The 22,604-nt window shown below is 41.6% G+C and overlaps 1 protein-coding gene across 6 annotated transcripts in view; it reads right to left on the bottom strand.

Annotated features, from left to right (window-relative positions):
* ERC2 (ELKS/RAB6-interacting/CAST family member 2) overlaps positions 1–22,604 on the bottom strand; it is an 840,163-nt gene that overhangs the window by 214,556 nt on the left and 603,003 nt on the right. For all 6 annotated transcript variants that reach the window (XR_004646570.1, XR_004646571.1, XR_004646572.1 and 3 more), the window contains one exon: positions 4,209–4,356. Coding sequence is in view for 1 of the 6 variants with exons in the window: in XM_034777024.1 (XP_034632915.1) it covers positions 4,209–4,356 (148 nt within the window). In the remaining 5 variants the exon portion in view is untranslated. The remainder of the gene's footprint in view (positions 1–4,208; positions 4,357–22,604) is intronic.

Genomic DNA, 22,604 nt, shown 5'->3' with positions numbered 1-22,604 from the left:
TTATTAAAGATTCCTTGGAAAGGCAGGGGGAATTACAGTCCTTCTTCCTATCAGCCTCTATGGTTTTCCCCTCTCCCAGGGCAGATTTCTTTGGTGGAAGTTTAGGATCTTTGTGGTCCATCAAAAACAGGAATTTCCTAAACGAGACACTTCAACTTCCCATCTCCATTAAAAGCAACAGGAGTTTCCAGAGAGACGTTACTGTGGCCTTCACTACCAGTAGCATCAGGAGTTTCTGAGATACTGCAATCATTCTTCAGTGACAGTCTAGCATACTGGCATGATAGGTTCCACATCTCCCAGTGCACAATGTTGTTCACTTTGGGGCTTCACACTTGAGTTTCTCTGGTGTGTTATGCATTCTGGGATGCCACTGGAGAAGACAACAGCAGGGCCAGGGAATGTTTGTGAGACAGAAAGAAAGAGGACCCCCCCCCCCCCCCAGCCTTAGAATATGGCAATGAAAGCAAAAAACAAATGAAACAGGTCTGAGATATATAATGGTGCATCTTGAACATTGGGCAAAGTTTCAGGACAGTTTTTATTTAGGCTGAGCTAATTTGCCTATATTTGATACTTTCAAAATAACAGCTGATTCAAACAGTATTTTCTTAAGTTAGTCATAAAAAGGCCAAATAAATTTCCATAGTTTTAAAAGATAAACCACCTCCTGACAGAGAACCAGCATATCTAATTTCAAACACCAAATTATTTGCTTGCTAAAGTTACTAATCTTTGAAAACAGAGATGTAAATGGAAGTGCTAACACAATCTAACCCTAACTATAATATCATTTTGGAATCATTACAAATCAGCTATTCTGTTTTAAACAGGAGATTGGCAATTATCCCCTGGTACCTGATTCATACCACATGTCTGTACCTAGAAGTGATATGGGAGGGCTTCTGCTTTTATTACATGATTATTGCTTTCTCTTTTGGAGCAGTAATATTAAAATATGTCTAACAGGAAGGTAAAATGAGAGGCAAGCTCAACAGAAAAGAGTAAAAAGTTAGCGTTCATTAGACCAAAACCTGAAGAGCAGCACAAAGGTTCCCATTGGAAGATATAAAAAAGAAGGGAAAAAAGAAACATTTCTATTTATACTGGCGCACAGTAGAAAGTACCAGTGTGGCATGAGTGTTATGAAGAAATATCCTGCAAAAGAATTGATATAACCAGAACATTATAGATCATGCAGCAATACAATGTGGAGATAAATCTGTTTCATCCATATTCTTTGCTACCCAAGCTATGGCTGAATTCTTGTACAGGAAATGAACACAGTACCATAAAAGGCAGAAGCTGAAAACTCCCTGCGAGCAAAGACAGTCTAGGCACTGGAACCCTTAAATTACCCATTTCTAACCTCATTTGCTATCACCTACTGATGTCTCTTTGTGATACAAAAAAGGTCTACTCTTTGTTCTGCTAAAGAGATTCTCAGCGACACCTCTTCAGTCTATTGATAGTGGGTCCCCATGCAAACCTTTCCCCCCATTACCACTTTCACTGCAGCCTCACTGATGAGGAGGCTTTCTCTGAGACAGTATGGGGGGAAAAAGTTGGCCACTTCAAGGACTGACCTCCTCTCCACCCCCCATGGGCACCCCGCCTTCTTGTGGGCCTGAGAAGGTGTGCTCCTTGGCTGATTGGCTAGACAGAGGAGTATAGCGTAAGCCTATTTGCTCCTGTGCACCCACTGGGAGGTCTTACAGGCCTGTCCCCCTGCCTGAGATGCCATCATGTGCCTTGGAGGAAATATCTCCCTCACTTGGGAATAGAGTAGGACTGGCTTTTGTAGCCTTGCTATTTGGCATTATCTAGTCACCTTTCTGCACTGGAAAGAAGTATTTCCTTCACTGCCAGATTGGTCTGGGCAGGATGTTTTGGTTTTATTTTTTGTTTGGTTGGGCTTTTTTATTGTTTTGTTTTGCCATCCTTTCTCCTCTCAGTCACCCAGGGACCTGGCAGATAGGTTAGGTTGTAAAATTAATGTCACAACTTGGCAGATGCCCATCATAGTTAATTGTTCAATAGGGTCTGGTTCCCCTGATAAATCAGAATTGGAAGCAGATTACACATCTCCTAAAAAAGGTGGGGAACAGGGTTAGGGTTTCTAATGTCCGATACAGCAAGGAGACAACCTCTTTTCCCTATACCCTTAACTCTTGCATGAGGAGAGGGTAGTAGTGACCTGCAATGAGGACTGATATCAGCCCTCCCCCATATTGCACAGATTACAGAAGGAAGGATGACCTACACAGAGGAGTCCCAGATGTTTTACTTAATAAAGTTGCAGCCTAGTTAAACCACATTCACCGTGTTTTGTCTTTCTTCTTGAGATGTCCAGGACAATAAAACGAGGTAATTTTGGCATCAATTTAATGTGTATAAAAGCTATAAATAGTGAAGTAGCATGTAGTACTTGGTTTCTAATCTAAACTATCCAAAATAATGCTTCTCTAGCTACTCTCTTCTCCTTTTTTTTGCTTCTATCTGTTTCTACAGTGTGGCTGAAGGAAATTATGGATGTTTGACAAACTTTCACAGAAATCAGTTGAAGAGACATACCACAATATGTGTATAGGTATCTAGAGTGCATTTCAAAAATATCGTTGACGAACATTGTAAAGGTAAGGTGCTCTATTGTTTCACTCTTCAGTCAGGAAAGATGCAGGAGAAGGAAAAAAGGGACTTATCTGAAGTGGTCACAGGAAATATCTGCTATCGTCTAACAAAAATAAAGAAAAAAGAAAGAAAAGAAAAAGAACCTATCCTTGTTTGAATCCATGCTGCTTGGCTGCAGCATGGGAAATCCTGGGATCAATAAGTAAAAACAATGAAAAAGTACAAATGTTGATGTATCTACTGGGTATATGGTATTGGCTGAAATGTCTCCTTAATAGCTGACTGACCTGAGACATATGTGCATCATGGCTGGAACCCAGGTACTTGGCAGCAATGTCTGTGATGAAGTCAGCATCACAAATGGATGATATGTTCATGCTCAGGGGCTGTTTCCTATTTCTATAGACCTGTGGGAAAAAGCTATAATGATTAGGTGCCTGAGGTCAGAGCTATAGGGAACTTAGCTAAGAAGCAAGGGTTTTCCTTAATTTTCTGTTGCTGAGTGAATGAAAACCTATAGTATGCAATGTATGGTTCAGAATAAAGAATCATAACATTGTCTAACTACAGTATTAACATGGCATGCTCACCTGTGAAATGACCCACTGATTGATTACTTTGAGAGGCTGAAGGGAGTAGCATGACTTTGCCTTGTGATATTTTCCTGCTTCTCTGGTAACAATCACAAAACTCAATGATGACACTACCAAACAAAGGAAAACACCAAATACAACACTATCTACCAGTCACGGTCTGAAAACAGCCTTCTCATCTCTTTGCTCAGCATTACTGAAGGAGAGAAGGTGTTTGACAACATGCTCATATGACACACGACACAGATAGTTACTACTTAGGTTATCTGAGCATCCTTCCCTCACTGGCTTGCTATTGAGCCTACGGTACCTACAAGTGCTATGATGAAATCAGAGAGTAGTCTGTGTACAATGTGTGTTCACATTATTGAAATTAACCAGTGGAGATGTCCAAGATACTGTATGCTGATTACTATGGTAATTTTCCTCATTTGTAAGGTAGAAAATAAAATGACATTTACAGAGTTTTTCATGTAGCAACATTTATTTCTAGAGCCTGTAACTAAGCACTCATCTGCTACAGTGTGTTTATAATAACAAAGATAAAAGTATTTTTATTAATTTTAGGGTTTGTTTTAATCACAATTATGATTTCCAGATAACCTCTCAGAAAACATGAAACCTTCTGAACAAATAACTACTTACTACAAATGTACACCTATCTAAACAGCTTCGAAGCGATGCATCTGCTCTTTGATGTCTTTTGTGATGACGAAGGTGGCAGCTTTTATGGAAGAGGGAAAACAGAAAGTGTGTTGGCTGCATATAACATGAGCCAAGCAAACATGCATCTAAATACTACAGCCATCAATTAAGTAATAATACAGCAACATTTACACTATTCTTACCCTACCTTGCACAGCTGCTGGTACAAGGTAGGCTTGGCTTGAAGACTTTCAGTATGAGGTTAGAATAAAACAGTGAAAATGAAAATACCAACAAGCCGCAGCCCCCAATAGAAGAGTAAAATGAATGTTCTCCCACCTGCTGTTTTAACTGATGCACTAATCTGTCTTTCTCTCGTTTAAGAGCCATTACTTCCTCTTGAGTCTTCTTCTTCTTTGAAGCAGACAGTTCAAGCAAGGCAATGTTTGCATCTTTTTCACTGATTGCAGCAAGCAGTGCTTCCTGCCTGATAAAATAAAATAAAAAAATGCTATTGTTTCTCATTTAAATAAATCAGAAAACACTTAGGAATATTTCTTGTGATAGTTGAAAAATCATTTACACTTTGAATAGTCATCCAGTTGCAAATTGTGGCAGGTGTCATAAAATCATGAAAAGACTATGTGCCAACAAATTAAAAGAATGGGCTCTCTCTTGATCCAAATATTTCACATGCCATTTAGCTGAATACATGTATTACATTATATAGTGCAATTTTTAGCAATGTTTCTTTGAATTCTGTCATGTTAGAAACAGTCTTGGACATATAGTTTTAAAACACACTTTGCTTAATCCAAGTAAGCTTGTCACTAAACATTCATATTAGAAATACCTAACAAGAAAGACTTAAATGCTACAAATTAAATATATTTTCCAATCAGTTCTTTAGCTCTGCCTCCTGGAGATTTAACCATACAAATAACAGGTCTCTGGACCTTCCTCTCATTTACTCAACATTTTCCTATTATTTATAAGCACCACACAATCTGTTTTTAAATTATCAGTGAGTACCATAATACAAGAGTAATTTCTGGCAAAAAGTGAAAATGATGAAACATGGACTTCATGGTTACTCCCTCTCTTTCTCTCTCTCCTCCTTCCTCTTAATCCATGCTTTGGAGCCATTTGCATGTGCCAACCATGGCATTAATTAAAATAATCCTGCAGTGGAGATGCAGGGAGTCAGGAAGGGTTGTGAAAGGGTCTTACTCCCCCTTACATTCCTAAGCATCCTTGAAGACAAGACAGCAATCTTTCCCTTAGTTTCTTAAATAATAAGAAGAATGTATTAGATTTGTGCAATGAGAGAAACAAAATATTCCAGCTCAGACAAAACACATAGTATATAACAGCTTTTAGAATAGAATACGTTATGGCCTATGTCTTCCTCCAGAAATACGTAAGCTCAATCATGAGAAAAAATAAACATGGATAAATGAGTCATAAATTAACCCTAAGCTCCACCTGTTAATAGCTGTAAGAATATGGCTCATGAACTTCATACAAGGTAAGGTAAGAGGCTGAAAATTTTATAGTCTCCGAGCTAAGCAGCAAAAATGTCAAGGAAGCTATATCACTTTTATTTCAAAGTTTCTAATGTATTAATGTAAATATTTAGAGGACAATATTTCTGATGGAGCCAAAGAAAAACAACCCATATATTCTGCTCTCAAAGTTATGAGATATGGATTAATTTTAGATAAACAACTGCATTTTATACATAGACTTAAAATTCTCATTTATTATTCTGCCTGTTCATTATAATCAAAGTTTCTTTGTTTTTAATTCTATTTTTTATAAATGGTGCATAGAAGGATGCCATATTCTCCAACGGTCTTTGTTTAAGTACAAAGTGACATTAGAAAAGCTAGTTTTAAAATTATTATTTTTTATCACAAAGATATTATGCAAAAGCACTGTGTATCCAGATTTTTCAATAAGTTTTTAATGGGCTTATAATAATTATTATTATTTTAATGTGCTATTTGTGCATAAATAATGTATTTCTTTTAATATGCTTAATTCCCTTAGATGATCCTACACTTTAAATGCATTGGAACAGAAAAAACTGATTTGCAGCAGCACATCTTCCCATCCTGGCCTAAATAGAGAATATACACACAAAAGTCCAAATTTTCCTTCTTCTTGGTGGTTGGCTTTATTGGTAACTCAAACAACATGAAAAAAACCCACCCTTCAGCCTCAGGTTTCTCCCTGCAAGACTTTCTTATTTCAGCTCCTACTTTCCTCAGAATGACACCAGGACTCCCTCAAGTAACTTTGCTGGAGATAACAAGAGCCATCCAACAGCAAGAACCAGCAATAAGCATTCTGCATCTTTAAAGGCACAGAAAAATATATTCTATTATTGTAGAATATATTCCCCTTCTAAAGTTAAATTGGACAAAATATGTGCTTACATGAAAGCAGCTAAGCTTAATGATTTGATTGTTCAGTTGATAACAGACATTTTTATTACCATATATAAAAAACGGTTACTCACCCTTTTTGTAACTGTTGTTCTTCGAGATGTGTTGCTCATACCTATTCTAGTTAGGTATGTGCGCACGCCTCGTGCATGGCTGTCGGAAACTTTTCCCTAGCTGCTACCCGTCGGGCCGGCTGTGGAGCCCCCTGGATTGGAACCAGTATGGCGCTCTATATACGACCCTGCTGGCCTGACCCCCTTCAGTTCCTTCTTGCCGGCTATTCCGACAGAGGGGAAGGTGGGGGGGAATGGAATAGATATGAGCAACACATCTCGAAAGAACAACAGTTACAAAAAGGGTGAGTAACCGTTTTTTTCTTCTTCGAGTGCTTGCTCATATCAATTCCAGTTAGGTGACTTCCAAGCTGTACCTCGGAGGCGGGGTCAGAGTCAAGGTATTGCAGATCAAAGAACCACTCTGCTGAAGGCCACATCATTCTGAGATTGGTGGACAATGGCATAGTGCACCATAAAGGTGTGCACTGAAGACCACGTGGCAGCCCTGCAGATCTCCTGAAGAGGTACGTGGACCAGGAAGGCTGTCAACAAGGCTTGCGCCCTCGTGGAGTGAGACGTAATGGCAGGTGGAGGAACCTTCGCCAAGCCATACCAAGCGTGAATAAATGCTGTGATCCAGGATGAGATCCGCAGAAGGTTGAACACTTCCTGTTGGCCCGCATGGCGAACAGGTCGATTCGGGGAAATCCCCAACTGCGGAAGATTGAGTGGATGATGTCCGGATGAATCGACCACTCATGCGTAAGGAATCGTCTGCTCAGGCTGTCCATCAGCATGTTCTGAATGCCCGGCAGGTATGAAGCTTGGAGAAGGATGGAGTGGGCTAGACAAAATTCCCACAGTAGGAGGGCTTCCTGACGGAGAGGAGATGATCGGGCTCCGGCTTGCTTGTTTATATAAAACATAGTCATGGTATTGTCTGTGAGCACCGCTACACACTGCCTCTGAAAGCGAGGCAGAAACACTTGGCACGCAAGGAGGACTGCCCTGAGCTCTTTGATGTTAATATGCAGAGCCAGTTCCTCTACTTGCCATAAGCCCTGAGTTGTCAGGCTTCTGCGTTGCACTTCCCAACAGAGTGCAGATGCATCTATTACCAGAGTCAAGGTGGGCTGGGGAAGGTGGAAAGGGACCCTGGTGCTCACCATGCGGGAGTCGAGCCACCATCGTAGGGAATCGAGGGGACGCCTTGGAACGGTCAGCACCATGTCCAGACTGTCACGGCGTGGGCTATACATGGATGCGAGTCACGCTTGCAGAGGCCTGAGTCGCAATCTGGCATGCTGCAGCACATAGGTGCAGGATGCAATGTGGCCCAGCAGCCTGAGGCACTGCCTCGCTGTGGTGGTGGGAAAACTGCAAAGGCTGCTAATTATCTGCAAGAGGGCAAGATGCCACACCTCTGGGAGGAATGCTCTCGCTTGATTGGAATCGAGAACTGCTCCGAAGAACTCTATTCTTTGAGTCGGGGTGAGGACGGATTTGCTGAAGTTGAGAATGATACCTAAGTGTTCGAACGTGTCTCTGACCATTTGCACCTGCGATTCTACCTGCTAACAAGAGTGGCCTCAGAGGAGCCAGTCATCCAGGTAAGGGTAGACATGCACGTGATGGCCGTGAAGGAAGGCCGCCACGACCACTGTGCATTTGGTGAAGACATGGGGAGCCATGCATAGACTGAATGGGAGAGCCGTGAATTGATAATGTACCTTGTTTACCACAAAGCAGTGAATAAAAAATGCATCATTCACAATTTTCTACCATAACAAAAACAAAAAATTAAGAGTCTGAATAAAATGAAAGAATGTAGATATATAGTGCATAATCCTGGCTAGCAAAAAGAAGCATCACTTTAGTGCAAAGCTATGTTTAGTTGTAAATCAACACAATTTAATGGTTACCAATCACTGAGAATCCACCTCTTTCAGAAAATAAAGTACAAATGCAAAACAATTAAAATTGATTTTTTTTAAACCAAGGTTTCTTGCTTGCTCCTTTAAATCACAATTTAAATTGCTTTGTAATCAACCCACCTTGCCCAAGGAGCAACCGGCAAGAGGTGGCCCCCAGTTCAGCCCTTGACTCAGACGGGAGAAGCTCTTTGAACTTCTGAACCGCAGACCACGAGTTATAACTGTACCGGCTCAGGATCTCAAGCTGGTTAGTGATCCGGAGAAAAAGGCCCCCTGTTGATTCTCCCAAACAAATCAAGGTGTTCGGTGTCTCTTGATTTGGGCACGGGCCCCTGCTGACCCTGCCTCTCTTTTTCATTCACCACCTCCACAACAAAGGAACACAGAGGGGGGTGAGTGAAAAAATATTCGTACCCTTTAATAGGGACAAAGTACTTCCGTTCGGCCCCTTTGGCTGTAGGGGGAATGGAGGCAGGCGTTTGCCAAATAGTTTTGGCGTTAGACTGGATAGTCTTTAGCATGGGTAAGGCCACCCTAGAGGAACCCTCTGGTGCCAGGATGTTCACCACAGGGTCCTCGTCCTCTACCACCTCCTCCACCCGGAGGTTCATATTTAGCGCCACCCTTCAGAAGAGTTCCTGCAGGGCCCTGTAGTCCATAGGTGATGGACCAGACGTGGAGGTACCCGCCACCGCTTTGTCAGGAGGGGACGAGGAAGATGCCACCAGCAGGACTGGTTCTGTGACGGCCTCCGGATCCTCTGGGATGGGCTCCTCCCGAGCCCCGGGTGTAGCTTCCACCGGGAGTGAGGTTGGATCCGGGTTTTGTGAGGGATCCTGAGGCAGGCAGCTGATGGTTGCCTCGGGGAGGTGAGACCCTGAATGGGACGGTGGGGGAGCGCTGCGGGGGGCCACCTTGGGCCTGATGGTACGCCCAAGGTGTCCAGAATTGCCACTGGGGTTGCCAGTGGGGCGCTGAAGCGTCCTGTCTAAGACTTTCTGGCCCGGATCTGGGCGCTTCCAATGCCCCTGATGCTCTGCCTGACCTGAAGGAGGCTGATCTCAAGTGGGATGGCCAAGGGAGGGCAGTGTGGAACTGCCCCACAGAGGCCTCCTCCTCCTTGAATGGATGGGATGAGTGCCGTGAGGAATAACGAGGGCAGGACGGTGACCAGTGATGTTGCTCTGGGGAACGGCGATGAGGTGCGGAGCAGTGCCAGGAGGTCCATCGGTGCTGCGAGGTGGGGCTCTGCCTTGGTGGAGAGTGGTGCCATGATGTAGAGCGGTACCACAATCGAGGCCCTTGCCAAAGCGGGGGACGTTGTCCAGAATGAGATCTGGAATGGTGCCATGAACAGGACCGGTGCCGCATTGGGGAGCAGTGCCGAGATGGGGCATGGTGCCGTGACGTCGAGCAGTATCGCTGGGTAGAGCAGTGCTGGTCGGTCGAGTGACGACTGGGAAGTGCAGTCCGAGGTAGATGCGAGCGATGCCACTAGGTCACAGATTGGGATCTGGACCTCGAGCCGGACCATGATCTATCAGCCGACGACCACCTTGAGCGGGAATGGCTCCGAGAGTCGGGGTTGCGAGACCAGTGCTGTGAGTCGGACTGGTGCCGTGAGGCAGACCAGCGTGAGGCATATATACAGGGTGCTGGGACTCAGAGTGGTGTCGAGACTCCGAGCGACGCGGAGATCCTGGTTGGGGGGCAGATGGCCCGAACATAGGCAGTTTACCTCTTGAAGGTGCCGTGCCTCAGGGTAGTGGAGGCCTCTAGACTGGAGACTTGGGCGCTGTCATTTCGATAAGCCCCCTAGTGGCCTCAAAAGTGTCCATTGTGGAGGGTAGCGTCACCTCCTCCACCTGCAGCCACAGGGAGTCCAGGAGCGCGGGGCTTGAGGTTGAGCATGGAGGTTGAGCCCGAATGGAGGGTCTGTTGGCTGTAGGCCCATGGTCTGCAGCATGCCCTGCCGAGGCTGCGGTTTCCGAATCAGGCTGTTGTGGAGGCTTGTCCTTGGCCTGCTTCTTGCGGGCAGCCGGTGAATGGGAGTGGTGCTGAGGGGAACACTTCTGAGCCCCAGGAGACCGCTGACCCCTGGGAGGGCATACCGAGTCTTTTTTCGGTGCCGCGGACGGCACCACCGGAGAAGCGCTCCGCACCGAGGCGCTCGGGGCCGGGTCTTGCTGTGAATGGAGGGCAGACTCCATGAAGAGTTGTTTTAAAAGAATGTCCCTCTCCTGTCTAGTGCGAGGCTTGAAGGCTTTGCAGATCTTGCACTTATCTACCTGATGGGCTTCTCCCAGACACCGGGGACAGGAGTCATGGGTGTCGCCCGTGGGCATAGGCTTGGCGCAGGAGCTATAGTGTCTGAAACCCTGGGACGGCATGCCCCAGAGCCCCGCGGGGCACTTGTTGAAGGGAAAAAAAAAACAACCACTAAAGACTACAATTAACAACTAGAGGAGAACAATTAACTAACAATGGGTAACTATATAGAAAGATAAGCAGAAGAGTTAGGGATTAGTGGCGCACTTGCAAGCAAGAGACCACTGTTCCAACAACCGTCACTGGCAGTAAGAAGGAACTGAACGGGGGTCGGGCCAGCAGAGTCATATATATAGCGCCATACCGGTGCCAATCCAGGGGGCTCCTCAGCCGGCCCAACGGGTAGCTGCTAGGGAAAATTTTCTGACAGCCGTGCACGCGGCGTGCGCACATACCTAACTGGAATTAATATGAGCAAGCACTCGAAGAACTAAAATTACAAACAAAAATTGGTCATAAGTTTCCATAATGTCCAATGGTTTATGTTAACTAAAAGAATATTTCTGAAATAGTCAGGTTTTTTTGTTAGCTTCCATTGAGCAACCAATTTTTGTCAGTATCTTGAACAATCCTTTAAGACAGCTGTTGCTGTATTAGTCTTGCTTTCAGGACGTCTAGAATAAAAGTTTGCACTGTTTACTACATTAATGCTATTGGGATCAAACCCTATTGTTTTATTATTTGTTGCTATTATAGTAGATACATCAGATGAATATCAAGATATAAACTGAATTGTACTAAAACAAAAAAGAAAGAATTAAGTTGCTTGATGCCGAAAGATGAATTCTGCAATCACATGTTTAGTTCAAATGGCTCCATGTTAGAATTACAAATCTAGTAATAATTGAGTTCCCATACCTAGAACTTCTAATAGGAAGCACAATATATAATCACTGTTGGGATGTGCAGTTGACAAAGTTGACAGAATGGTCAGAATAGAAACCTAACAAACTCAGGCTGACTATGGACTAGGCGGCAATATCTCAGATTTCCCAGTGATTCTTAAATCTGGTTAAATTAGAAGTTAAGATATGTAGATACCGTTGCATATTCTCTAGTAGGTTTCACTTTAAATATTTGTCAGCTGGTGGGTTTCAAATTTTCAGTTGCTACATGGTCATATTTTACTAAGTGTAATGCAGAGTTTACCCAGCTGTAAAAGAAGAGGACTCTCTCAAAGAATCATGTGGAGAATAAAATGTTAGGTCAACATCAAGAGATAATTTTTTTGTCAACTGCTAAGGAAACCAAATAAGCTGCTGTAGTGAATCTTTATATTTCCTCCAGAATTTACCTGGCAGTGAGGCCCCAAATCTGAATAGAGAGCAAGGGCAGTCACAGGTCTTGGTAAATTTGGTAGCATTCGACAACTGACACTTAGATTTACTCATATTTGTCTTTATTTTTTCACCTGCCTAAAAATGCCATATGTATTTGCGACCATAGAAGTGTGTGGGTTTGTAACACTATCCAACCCCACTTTTAAGAAACACACACGCACATACACACACACACACACACAAAATCTTCTGACTATCAAGGGAGCAATCCAACAAACGTTGCCAAGTCTGCACTCTAGGTCCTCCAACTCAGTGGACACCTAGATATGCAGACCTACAGCAGTGTTTCATAACCAGTGGGTTATGTCTACCCTCCCACACACAGGGGTATGAAAGGCAATCTAAGGGGGTTGCAAGGCACTGACAATTTTTTTTTACAATCTAAAAAACCCCAAAATCTTGACCCCCAACTCCCCGCATACCCTTGCTCTCAATGTCAATTATTTTCTGCCAACCTCTCAAAACATGCCCAAATATATAGGGTTAACATTGTTATCCTTGATACATTTTTACACTAAACATTAGAGGATCATGAATGTTTCTGACTTTGAATAAGAGGTCACCAACCTGAAAAGGCTGAAAGAGCATAAACTCTGCTGATGCCTTTTCATTGGGACTAAGAGACATAGATCATGCATGATTTGAATAGTGACAGTAACAATCCCAAGGTATACAATCCAACTGCATTTGACCAGGAGTTTTGGCTAACCAGAGATTAGTTAATCAGATCGGACTATATTCTACCAAAGATAACATTTGATTACTCTCTCTTGACTACTTAAATCAACAAGCAGTAGCTCAAAACAATATGCATTATTGTGACATATATCACTACAATCATTGAGGTTAAAAAAAACCAAGAACCAGACTATGACAGACCTTCATACAGGCATATATAGGGACACTAGAAGCTTTCTCCCTCTTTTTGTGGCCCACACCATGTGGTCCTAATGTCACTGCAGTCCCTGCACTCAGACTCCATTAAATTCCAGGAAGACATAGCTTAATAAAATAGGATATTGGCTGTTTTACTAATTTATTTTAAATGAAGTGAACTGAGTGCTCATGGGAGAGGCCAGATGGACAGCCCTGGACCTGGCCTCTCTGCGAAAAAAGTGTCAATAAGGATGGTAACTACTGCCACTGGAGCTGGGGGATTTTAAAGCCATGAAACAAGGAATTAAGCTGCAACTTATTTCGTATTCACTATCAAAACAGCCATTAGATAGTAATGACTTCCTCATTAACCAACATGGACTAAATTTGATTCAGTGACCTAAAAAGATGGGAAGCTCCATATATAAATCTCCCAAGTCAGAGATGTACCGTACTTACCGTGGCACTACTAGAAATTGAGGCCTACAATGTATGCCCTCTGAACATATAATTTGAAAATTAGGGCTTGAATGGCACTGAGTACAACATACAGTCTGATACACTCTCCTGCTCACAAACTTAAAAGCATCAGCATCATGTATCACTCTTAATTACATCCCAAGTCAGCAAAAGTAGTAAATATCATATCATAATATAGTTCTATAGAGATGTTATCATTTATTGCAGCTAAAATGTCTCCTTAGTGTTTAATAAACAATAGTAATAAAAATACATTTTAAAATAATTTATTAGAGCAGTGCATTTAATAACATTCTCCAGCATTAATATTTACAGAGAGCAATCCTTTTTGCTAATAGTAGCTTGTCCCCGTGCCCCCAAACTAATCTATTACATAAATATTGGAGTAATATTTCTAACATCAAGAAAAGTTAATCCAGCCTTACATGGTCAAATTAGAAAAATCTCTAAATTAACAAAATAGTCCCTAAATCCATCAGCATTTTCTTCCAAAATTTTAATAATAATTCCTTCTTATTAGTATTGCACTTTGAATCCCTTTTATCCATGTAAGGAATTCATTCTTGCCATTTCTCCAAAAAACAAAACAAAATAACCAAAATGCAGATGACTACTAGAGAAAACTACTACTACTACTTAGGCTTTCAGTAAAGATTCAGCTAAAATATCAAAATCTGGTTGTGCATTACAGTTACATGATGGCAGTGAGGAGGGAGGGCAGTGACATCCTGAGACTTCACACTCCCTTTGACGGGTGACTGCAAAGCCCTATAGAGTCTTGCAGCTGATCAGCTCCCAAGCCGGCCAACCGGATAAAAAGACAGTGAATGCAACAGTGTCTTCATTATTGCACTTGCCTGACAGATTCACTCAGCCTATCTGACAATGAGAATTTTAGGACACTGGGGAGAATCGTTTGTTGATTTGGGAAGTTTTGTGGAGGTTTGTTGATTTTAACTTATTTTTGTTTTCTATATTACAGTTTAGGGCCTAATTGTGCAACCTTTGCTCATGCTGAATAGTAATTATTAAAGCAAGTAGTTGCACTGAAGTCAGTGTCTTCAGACACTACTTATTTGAGTAAATACTACTCAGTGTAAGGGTTGCAGAATCAGGCCCCTAGAAGGAGGAGGTAGTTTATGTGCTTAAAACTAATTTCCTATCTGTGCATCTACAGTTCATTTTTTGTCACGTATTCATTTGCTATTTGAAACATTCTGGACCCCATTCAAGAACAAGGTAAGTCTTGAGGATATGCAAGTTTTTATGCAAATTATGGTCAGAGTAATTAGAGAGGGAAATGACTTATTAGAGCATAAAGTTAATTCCTCAGAAATGACAGTATGCTGTGCTCCACCCAGAGAAATGTATCAGTTATTAAAATTATAATACAATGGATTTTAAACAAAAGGCACAGTACTCTAAAAAGTCGTACAACCTGCCTTTTTTGTGTAACTGATCCAAAAAAATTCTTAGCAATGGATGAACTGACTTAGATACTAAAATCAAGCTGAATCTTTACTGAAAGCCTAAGCTAAATCTTTTGAGGTTCAAAAAGTTTATTTTTAATTTTAGGGCACCTCTGTGCTCTGGTTCCATCCTGGATCAGAAATGGAAGTACTGTACCCGAATACTATGAGCATTGCAAAGCTTGTTTTATTTCCAGCATGGTTGGCAGCAGATTCTGAAATCTCATGTATCAGTCTTGTTTCCACTCCTACTTTACAGATAAAAAAAAAATTCATATATATTCAGACACTACATGTTTGAACCTGCAAAGCTTCTGAGATGTGTTGACTCCCTTCTAAAATTCAACAAAATATATATGATATCTAACCACTACTCTCTACTCCACTTGAATATAGGTTACTATTGATTGAAAGATAATATATAACGTGAATAATTCATCTTGACAGTTATCTAATATGCACAGAAGAATAGGATTGCTAACTCTCATGTCTGAAGTCTGCTTAAGTAAAAGTTTGTGTAGCATTTGGCAATACATTCACTCCAGTCATATACTTCTGTATACAGTCACAAACTACATTCAGAGGACATGTATTTTGGGCTATAGAGAGAAATCATAGGCAGTACATGATTACTTAAATGTTACCTAAAGGTTTAACATCAACAATGAAGCACAGTATTTGTTAACCTTATTATTATTCATAATATCTTACATTAATATATCAGCTTACTTTTCAAATGATCCCAAAGCAGTTTACAGATATTGGCCAAATTCAGAACTAGTATATGAGGTGCAGCTCTAATAACTGGTTTGTTGGAATGCAACTGATTTCTGATGTTCTCAAAATACTGTTGCATCCTAAGGGTGCAACTTGTGGGAGTGTGTGTGTGATGACATTCTTCCACGTCAGTAAAATTATCAAAACATTAACACCCAATGCTAATTAGTACACTACAATTTTAAAAACATCTTCAGACAGATGATATTGTTTGGATGAGGGACAGTTGGCTTAATCTCAACCTGTACAGAAACAATGTTGTGCTTCAGAATCAACAGTAACATACAGAGGGTTTGTTGATAGTCCACTTGGACCCACAGTTTTGGTTAATACAGAGTATTTAACTCTCTTATATACAGTGCCCTTTTTAGGTGACAGACCCTCAATAAATTGCCTTAATAGCAAAATCAGGCAATGATTTTGGTGTTACCTTATGAAAACACCTGACTATGCCCAGTTTATTTAGGCCCAGTTTCGGCTACTCTTACTAATGTCTGACCTTACTCTGCAAGCAGTCCCACTGATTTCATTGGGACTTCTTGTTGAGTAAGTTACTACTCAATGTGAGTGAGGGTGGCAGAATCCAGCCCTTAATTTGATGTCTCCGGGAGTAACGTTCGTGCACCATTTCTAGAACTAATACACAAGGATCCAGTTCAGCAACATATTTAATCAGAACTACTTGTGTGCTTAACGTTGTGCATGCGCTTAAGTATCTTGCTCACAGGGACAATAAACTACTGAATAGCTCCACTACCCAAAGGGCTAAAACCTGTAGTCCTTATTCATGCAAAACTCCCACTGAAGTCACTGGGAGTAGCTTTAAAGACTAATAACCATTTTTATTTACACAAAAATATTGGCTATGGGACTTCAGAAAGTATAAGATATGCAAAGCTGCACATATTTAAGTGTGAGCATAAAACTCGCAAAACACAACCCCTAGATGATCTTTAAGCAACAATACAGGCATATACTATATGTTTGTGAAACAGGCTGTCTTGGACTGGAAAAAAATTACTTAATATAAAAAGGAAGCCCAAGCATGCTAGAAAGGAAGATAAGATAATGCAAAGAGAAATAAATCCATGAAATAGTCTGCTGAATGCCAAACTGGAAAAGTATACTGTACATAGTATTTTATCAAACTGCAGCCTAAACAAATGTCAAAAGGAATAATTTCTTTAACAAATATGGGCAACAACTGAGAAAAAAGGGTTGTTCACTAACATATATTTAGTCAAGATTAACAATGGATAAAAGAATGTACTAAGAACAGATTTAATAACCCTAAACTGTCATTCAGCTTGTAGGAGGTATTCAAGATACAGCTAATAAAACACAAAAAAATGGTTTTAAGCACCCTGAAAAAAATTCTCAGTAGACAAAAAACATTGAAGGATGACCACTAAGACAAATGCTCTCTTTTGAGTGCTGCCTTGCAGTTAACCTTCATAAAGAGTCTCACGGAAACCTACAACCATAATACATTGCATTGCCACTTTTCACAGTCAATTTAAAAGGGAACTTCATAAACACTTCTATTTTACTCCCCAACTGTATTAGTCTATCAATAATTTTCTCAGCTCCAATAACAGAACCCATGACAATTTTTAGGGGTGGTAGCTGGAGATAGTACAATTGCCACATAAAATAAAATGCCAACATTAAGATTTATAGAAACAAGATTTTCTAATAAGAACCTTTACAGTCTTGATTACTTGAGCCATTCTGCATAAAATACAAAAATGCAATTTAAAATGTAGCCATTAAAATAATTCAAGTCAGAAATGTTTGAACTAATGATATACACAGAGTACACAGCCCACTTCTCATGTGCTAATCATACCGAGAAAGAAAGAAAAAAAACAGCTCAATCAACTTTTCCCCTTTAATTATTGTTTTCTTTCCCTCATGACCCTGAGTATTCAACCTTAAGTTCAGTAGGAGGTGGCTTGAGATAGATGGTGATGAGAGATCCTGTTTGAAACAGCTTCTCTCTGTCACCCTAAAGAAAAAAATACTGTATGTTAAAACATGCTGTTAATCCATTATGGATGCACATGCATCGTTAGAAAATAAACAATGGAACATTATCTGTATTTTTAAATAGAAAATATGTTGATTGCCTGCCTCAATTTAAAATCTGTACATTCTACAACAGAGCCACTGGTCTAAATCTGCATTCAGTTACAGAGGTGTGGATCCAGAGTCTCTCTTGACTTCAATGGGATTACTCTGGAATTATATTTCTGGAGCTAAAAGCAGAATATGCAGATTACATATCATATAATCTGTGAGGGCTCCATTTATAAACTATTCCACTTAAAAGCTAAACTATTTTAAAACTGTTTTCAAACAACAACTCTCTTTAGTGTAAGCTATTTTCAGAAAAAATAAACAGTAATATGAAATAGCAATGCCAGGGAAGCTGAATATCTCTGTGCCAAGCCATAAGCGCATCAAGGGCTCTAAACAGCACAAAGTCATTGGGGAGCAAAGACAGCAATGTCAGGAAGGCTCTTGAGACACTAATGGCTTGGCATCGAGCCACGGGGTTCCTCTAGCTCCAGCATATCCATATGTCCCCAGTCCCACCTATCTAATCACTCTCCTCCACATCATCCTCTTTCCTTCACAGCTGAGGGACTCCTGCACCCTCGGAACCACCCTGTTCATATCCTCTCACTCACTATGGGATGTTGAGGGGAGGCTGAGTGCCCATGTAGAGAGGACACGAGGATAAGAAGGGGAATGGAGTGAACTTGAGGTTGTGAGCAGGATGGCAGGGTTGTGCAGAGGAGCACAGAGAAGTTGCACTTGATGCGGAAGTTCAGAGTGCAAGAAATGGAGGAGAGAGATTCATCAAAATGCAGTTCTCTTTCCATCCTCCCCTTGCCTCCCGCATTTCTCTCAGAGCAATCTTTTCCTCCCTCATTTCCCACTATGTCCCCGCTCCCCATTTAATATCTATGTTTTTTATATTGGCAGCATTGAATAATTCTTTTTTTCCCCCAGGAGCCTAAAATATGCAAATGAAACTTTTGCTTAAAAAAAATAATTAAGAAAAAAAATTTAGGTGCAATTTCAAAGGCACAAATGGGAGTAGGATACCCAGTGAACTCCCACCGACTTTCCGTTAGGGATAGGCATACAATTCCCCTGTGTGCCTTTGAAAACCACCCCTAGTCCCTGTCATAATGCATTTTTTACTTATTAACTTGAATTTTGTTTAATTAATAACAGATAAGGAAAACAGATACCTTGGAGAGGAGATATATCTGTCCATGCAACTAATTACATCATAGTCTCACAGACCATGTCTTTCCAATAACTGCCATATTATCATTTGGTACAAACTGATAGGAATGCCCACACAAGTAGGCAATACCCATGTTCAGGCTGTGTAAGGAATATCTTAATGATGACCTTTGGTAAATCAAGGTCAGGTACTAAATATACCCAATGCCAAAGCTATTTCAATGCATAATTAAAAACAATAGAACACATAATCTGTGAAAAAATGATGTTAAGATATTATCATTATTTCTGGTTATTACGATTCTTAATTACGATTTGTCATTATCTGCCCATTTTGCCCTGGTGCTCTGCATACCAACACAAGCTTGCTTGTCTAAAATACCTCTGCCTGTAGTAAGATATACAGCCATGCAACACAGAGGATTAAGAATGTTTAGGAATAATAAGACCAATGACATCTGAATACAGGGGTTTGTGTTACAGTGGGACACAGCACTGCACAAAGTCTATCTAAGCTAAACAGGAAAACAAAACCATAGGTAATCTGTCACTGTCAAACTACTTGTCTTTCAACATTGCTTCTTGTGTTTATAATGGACAAAGATAAAAGTAGTTTGCAGGATGAATGGTTTGATCCCAAGAGTATAATTTTCAGCAATTTTTTAAACTACCAAATGATAGTGTGCTTTTGAAAAAAAGTTACTATTGTTTTGTTTGCTTTACTGAAATTCTATAGCACTTGAAATATCTATTTTATAAAGAGTTCTCTTGTAAGTTAGAAAACAACTTTTTGTTTAATGTTTTATTTTATTTTTATTTGTATAGTTGACCAAATATTCCAAATTGCCAGTGTTTAGTACAACCCAAAAGATAATTATTCTCATTAGTGGGTGGGGCCTACGTCCAATTTTTCATAGCATTTTGATAATGGATCTATGAATATGATCCTTTGAGCAAACAAATAATTAACAGCACACTTGATGACTTCTTGGGGTTTCTGTGCATAGGAAATTTATATAGAAGTGTGGTGCACATTTTTGATGCAGTTACATTAGGGCTTCCCCCCTAATTTCCATACAATCAAAGCAACAGCATTTTCAAGAGTAGGAATTTCAAAACTAGGCCTCAAAGTCTGGCAGGCTAAACTTTTTAAGAGGACCATCGACAGAATAATTAGCTCCATTCTCTAAGAATAAATAGAAACCCATATTTATTTGCGATAAAACATGTGCTTCAAACTTTATGACACATAGTAAGCAATGGCCAGAGAGAGGACTCTGTTTGAATAGATATGTTTACCAGAATGCACTTTTCCTGGGGTACATGACTAGTATCATTTGAAAACTGAAGCCAAGGCAGAATTTGCTCATTGTAATCTTCCATGAGAGAGATCTTTATCTGCCTAGCTGGAGGAAAAGACTTGCCCTTATAAGGGTTCCCCTAAAGTAGGTGGGCAGTTGGGGAAAACTTTACAGGGAGGGACAGGAAGGGAAGGAAACAGTTGGGGGTAGGTCAGGGGAAGTCACTGTGTAACACCGACAGACCCCAGTCATTGGTGGGCAGAATCGAACCTAGGGCCTCTGGAGCTTAGTGCATGAGCATCTACTGAATGAGCTAAAAGCCATTTGGCCCTTAGCTAAGGCTGTAGAGCAGACTGATTAATCTCTCTCAGTGGTCTCAGTGTCACTAGATGGGACAGAACACCACACCCAGGAGGTGTGTGGATTACAACTGCACTACTCTTACTGTGTGTGGGAGGGTGGGGTATTTATACCACAGGCAGCCCCAGGATTGGCCTGGCAGCAGGAGTAGCAGGGATCCCCTGGCAGCAGCGTCTTCATGGGCAAGCAGCCTGTCAGACGTTCTGGATGCCTGCTCACCATAGCTACATGGTAAGACTGAGGGTGGGGTGGGGAGATACTCCTCTTCCAGCAGGTGCAGCTCAACTAGAGGAAGAAAAGGAAATCCCCCCTCTGGGCTTCTTTATCAGCATGGCTGGGGTGGTTGAATCCCTCCCTCCTATGCAAGAGGAGGATTTAATCTATGCAAGGGAAACAGAACTGGGCAAGGTCATAAAGAACTTGGTCCATACAGGGAACATGGGATGCCCTTGAAAGGGATAAAGAGCGGGCTGGGAAACCCAGGTGGAGACCGCTTTCCCCGAGTAGCAGGGGTTACTTGGAAGCAAACCCTGCCAGGCCAGGACAACAAGCATTAAGGATGGGGGGGAGGCCAAAAACCGATTGAAATGATGCATGCTGTTGTAGAAGAAGTTATTGCAGCATCAATTCAAGTGTTACAGGGTGCTACAGGACAAGCAGAGTCAGACCAGTGGGATGAGCTACCTCTAAGACCCAAGAGGCAGAGCACAAGAATGGCAAGAGACACAATCACTGATGGCGGGGGGGGGGGGGAACAACACCAAGGAGTGGTTGAGGGGCAGGGCATTTCAGGAGAGAGAAGTGTAATGGACATGGTTTGGGAGAGCACGGTGCCGCAGCCCAGGGAGAGCCTTGCAGCAATTCAGGCACAGGATAGTTGATACAGGGCTCTCTCAGATGTCAACAGCTTTTCACAACTGTTACAGGTTAACTTACAATTGTTTCAGAGGCTGGGAGCTTATCTCACAGGGGAGTCCTGCTCAACATGCATAGGTTCAGCTTTGGGATAAAGGAATAACTGGACGCTGCAGTCCCCAGACAATGGGATCATTAATACAAGAAGCATGGGAGAGAAAAATTCAGGGATAGGATTGCCCTTCAAGGGTACCTAGAGAGCCTCGGGACTTTGAGGGATCCATGGAGATTAGTTAGGAATATGGTAATACAGACGCTTTGGACCCAACAGGAGTTTACCTTCTCTCCAATACTAAAGATAAGATATTGAGAGGTGAATACACAGACATTTATCACTGCTTGACAAGGAAGTTATGAAAGACAATAAGATGGGCTAGGACAAGCAAACCATTCATAGAATCATAGGGTTAGAAGGGACAACAAGGGTCAACAAGGGTCATCTAATATAACCCCTTGCCAAGATGCAGGATTTGTTGGGTCTAAAACACTCAAGACAGATGGCTATCCAGCCTCCTTTTGAAAACCTCCAGCGAGGGAGCTTTCATGACCTCCATCCTGTTTTTGCAGTTAAGAAGTTTTTCCTGAGATTTAATCTAAATCTGCCAATGTCAAACAACCAAGGCTAGCTGGAATCTGAGAAAACTGGGAAGCAGCTTTTTCGATCTACATATGTGTTATTTTGGAGCAATACCGCGAAAGAAGCCCAGCATTATTCAAATATATGGACATTATATGGCAGGCATTTAATACATTTGGGGGCATGGATTGGTTTAATTGTGATGAGCAGTTTAGACTGAGGGCTGCAACACAGGCTGGAATTCAATGGGGCATCCCGCATCACACGTTCTGCTTGGGGTGGATGATACCATGGGGGCCAGGTGTTCATACTGAAAGCAGCCTATCCATTACTCAGCAAGCCTAACAGAGAGCCCATGCTCTGAATGACATTTGCTGGACTTTTAACAAGAGCAGGTGTTTGCTTTGGGGCCCATGCGGCCCACAACTGCTACAGCTTTTGGGGAAGGCCCAAATGTGGAAGAACACTGGGGTAAATCCACTTCCCCTCCTGCTTGCTCTGGAGTACAGGGGCAGAGGAGCTGGCAGCAGGGGTATTGGCAAAAGCTTCTGAGTCCAGTTAAGCTCAAAGTGTTATAGTTACTCCTTTGGGATTACCCCCATCAAGACAGA

Source organism: Trachemys scripta, chromosome 7, assembly GCF_013100865.1.
Source record: "Trachemys scripta elegans isolate TJP31775 chromosome 7, CAS_Tse_1.0, whole genome shotgun sequence".
Taxonomy (NCBI): Eukaryota; Metazoa; Chordata; order Testudines; family Emydidae; genus Trachemys; species Trachemys scripta.
Note: the sequence above shows the minus strand (reverse complement) of the source record. Positions and strands in the feature narration are given on the sequence as shown.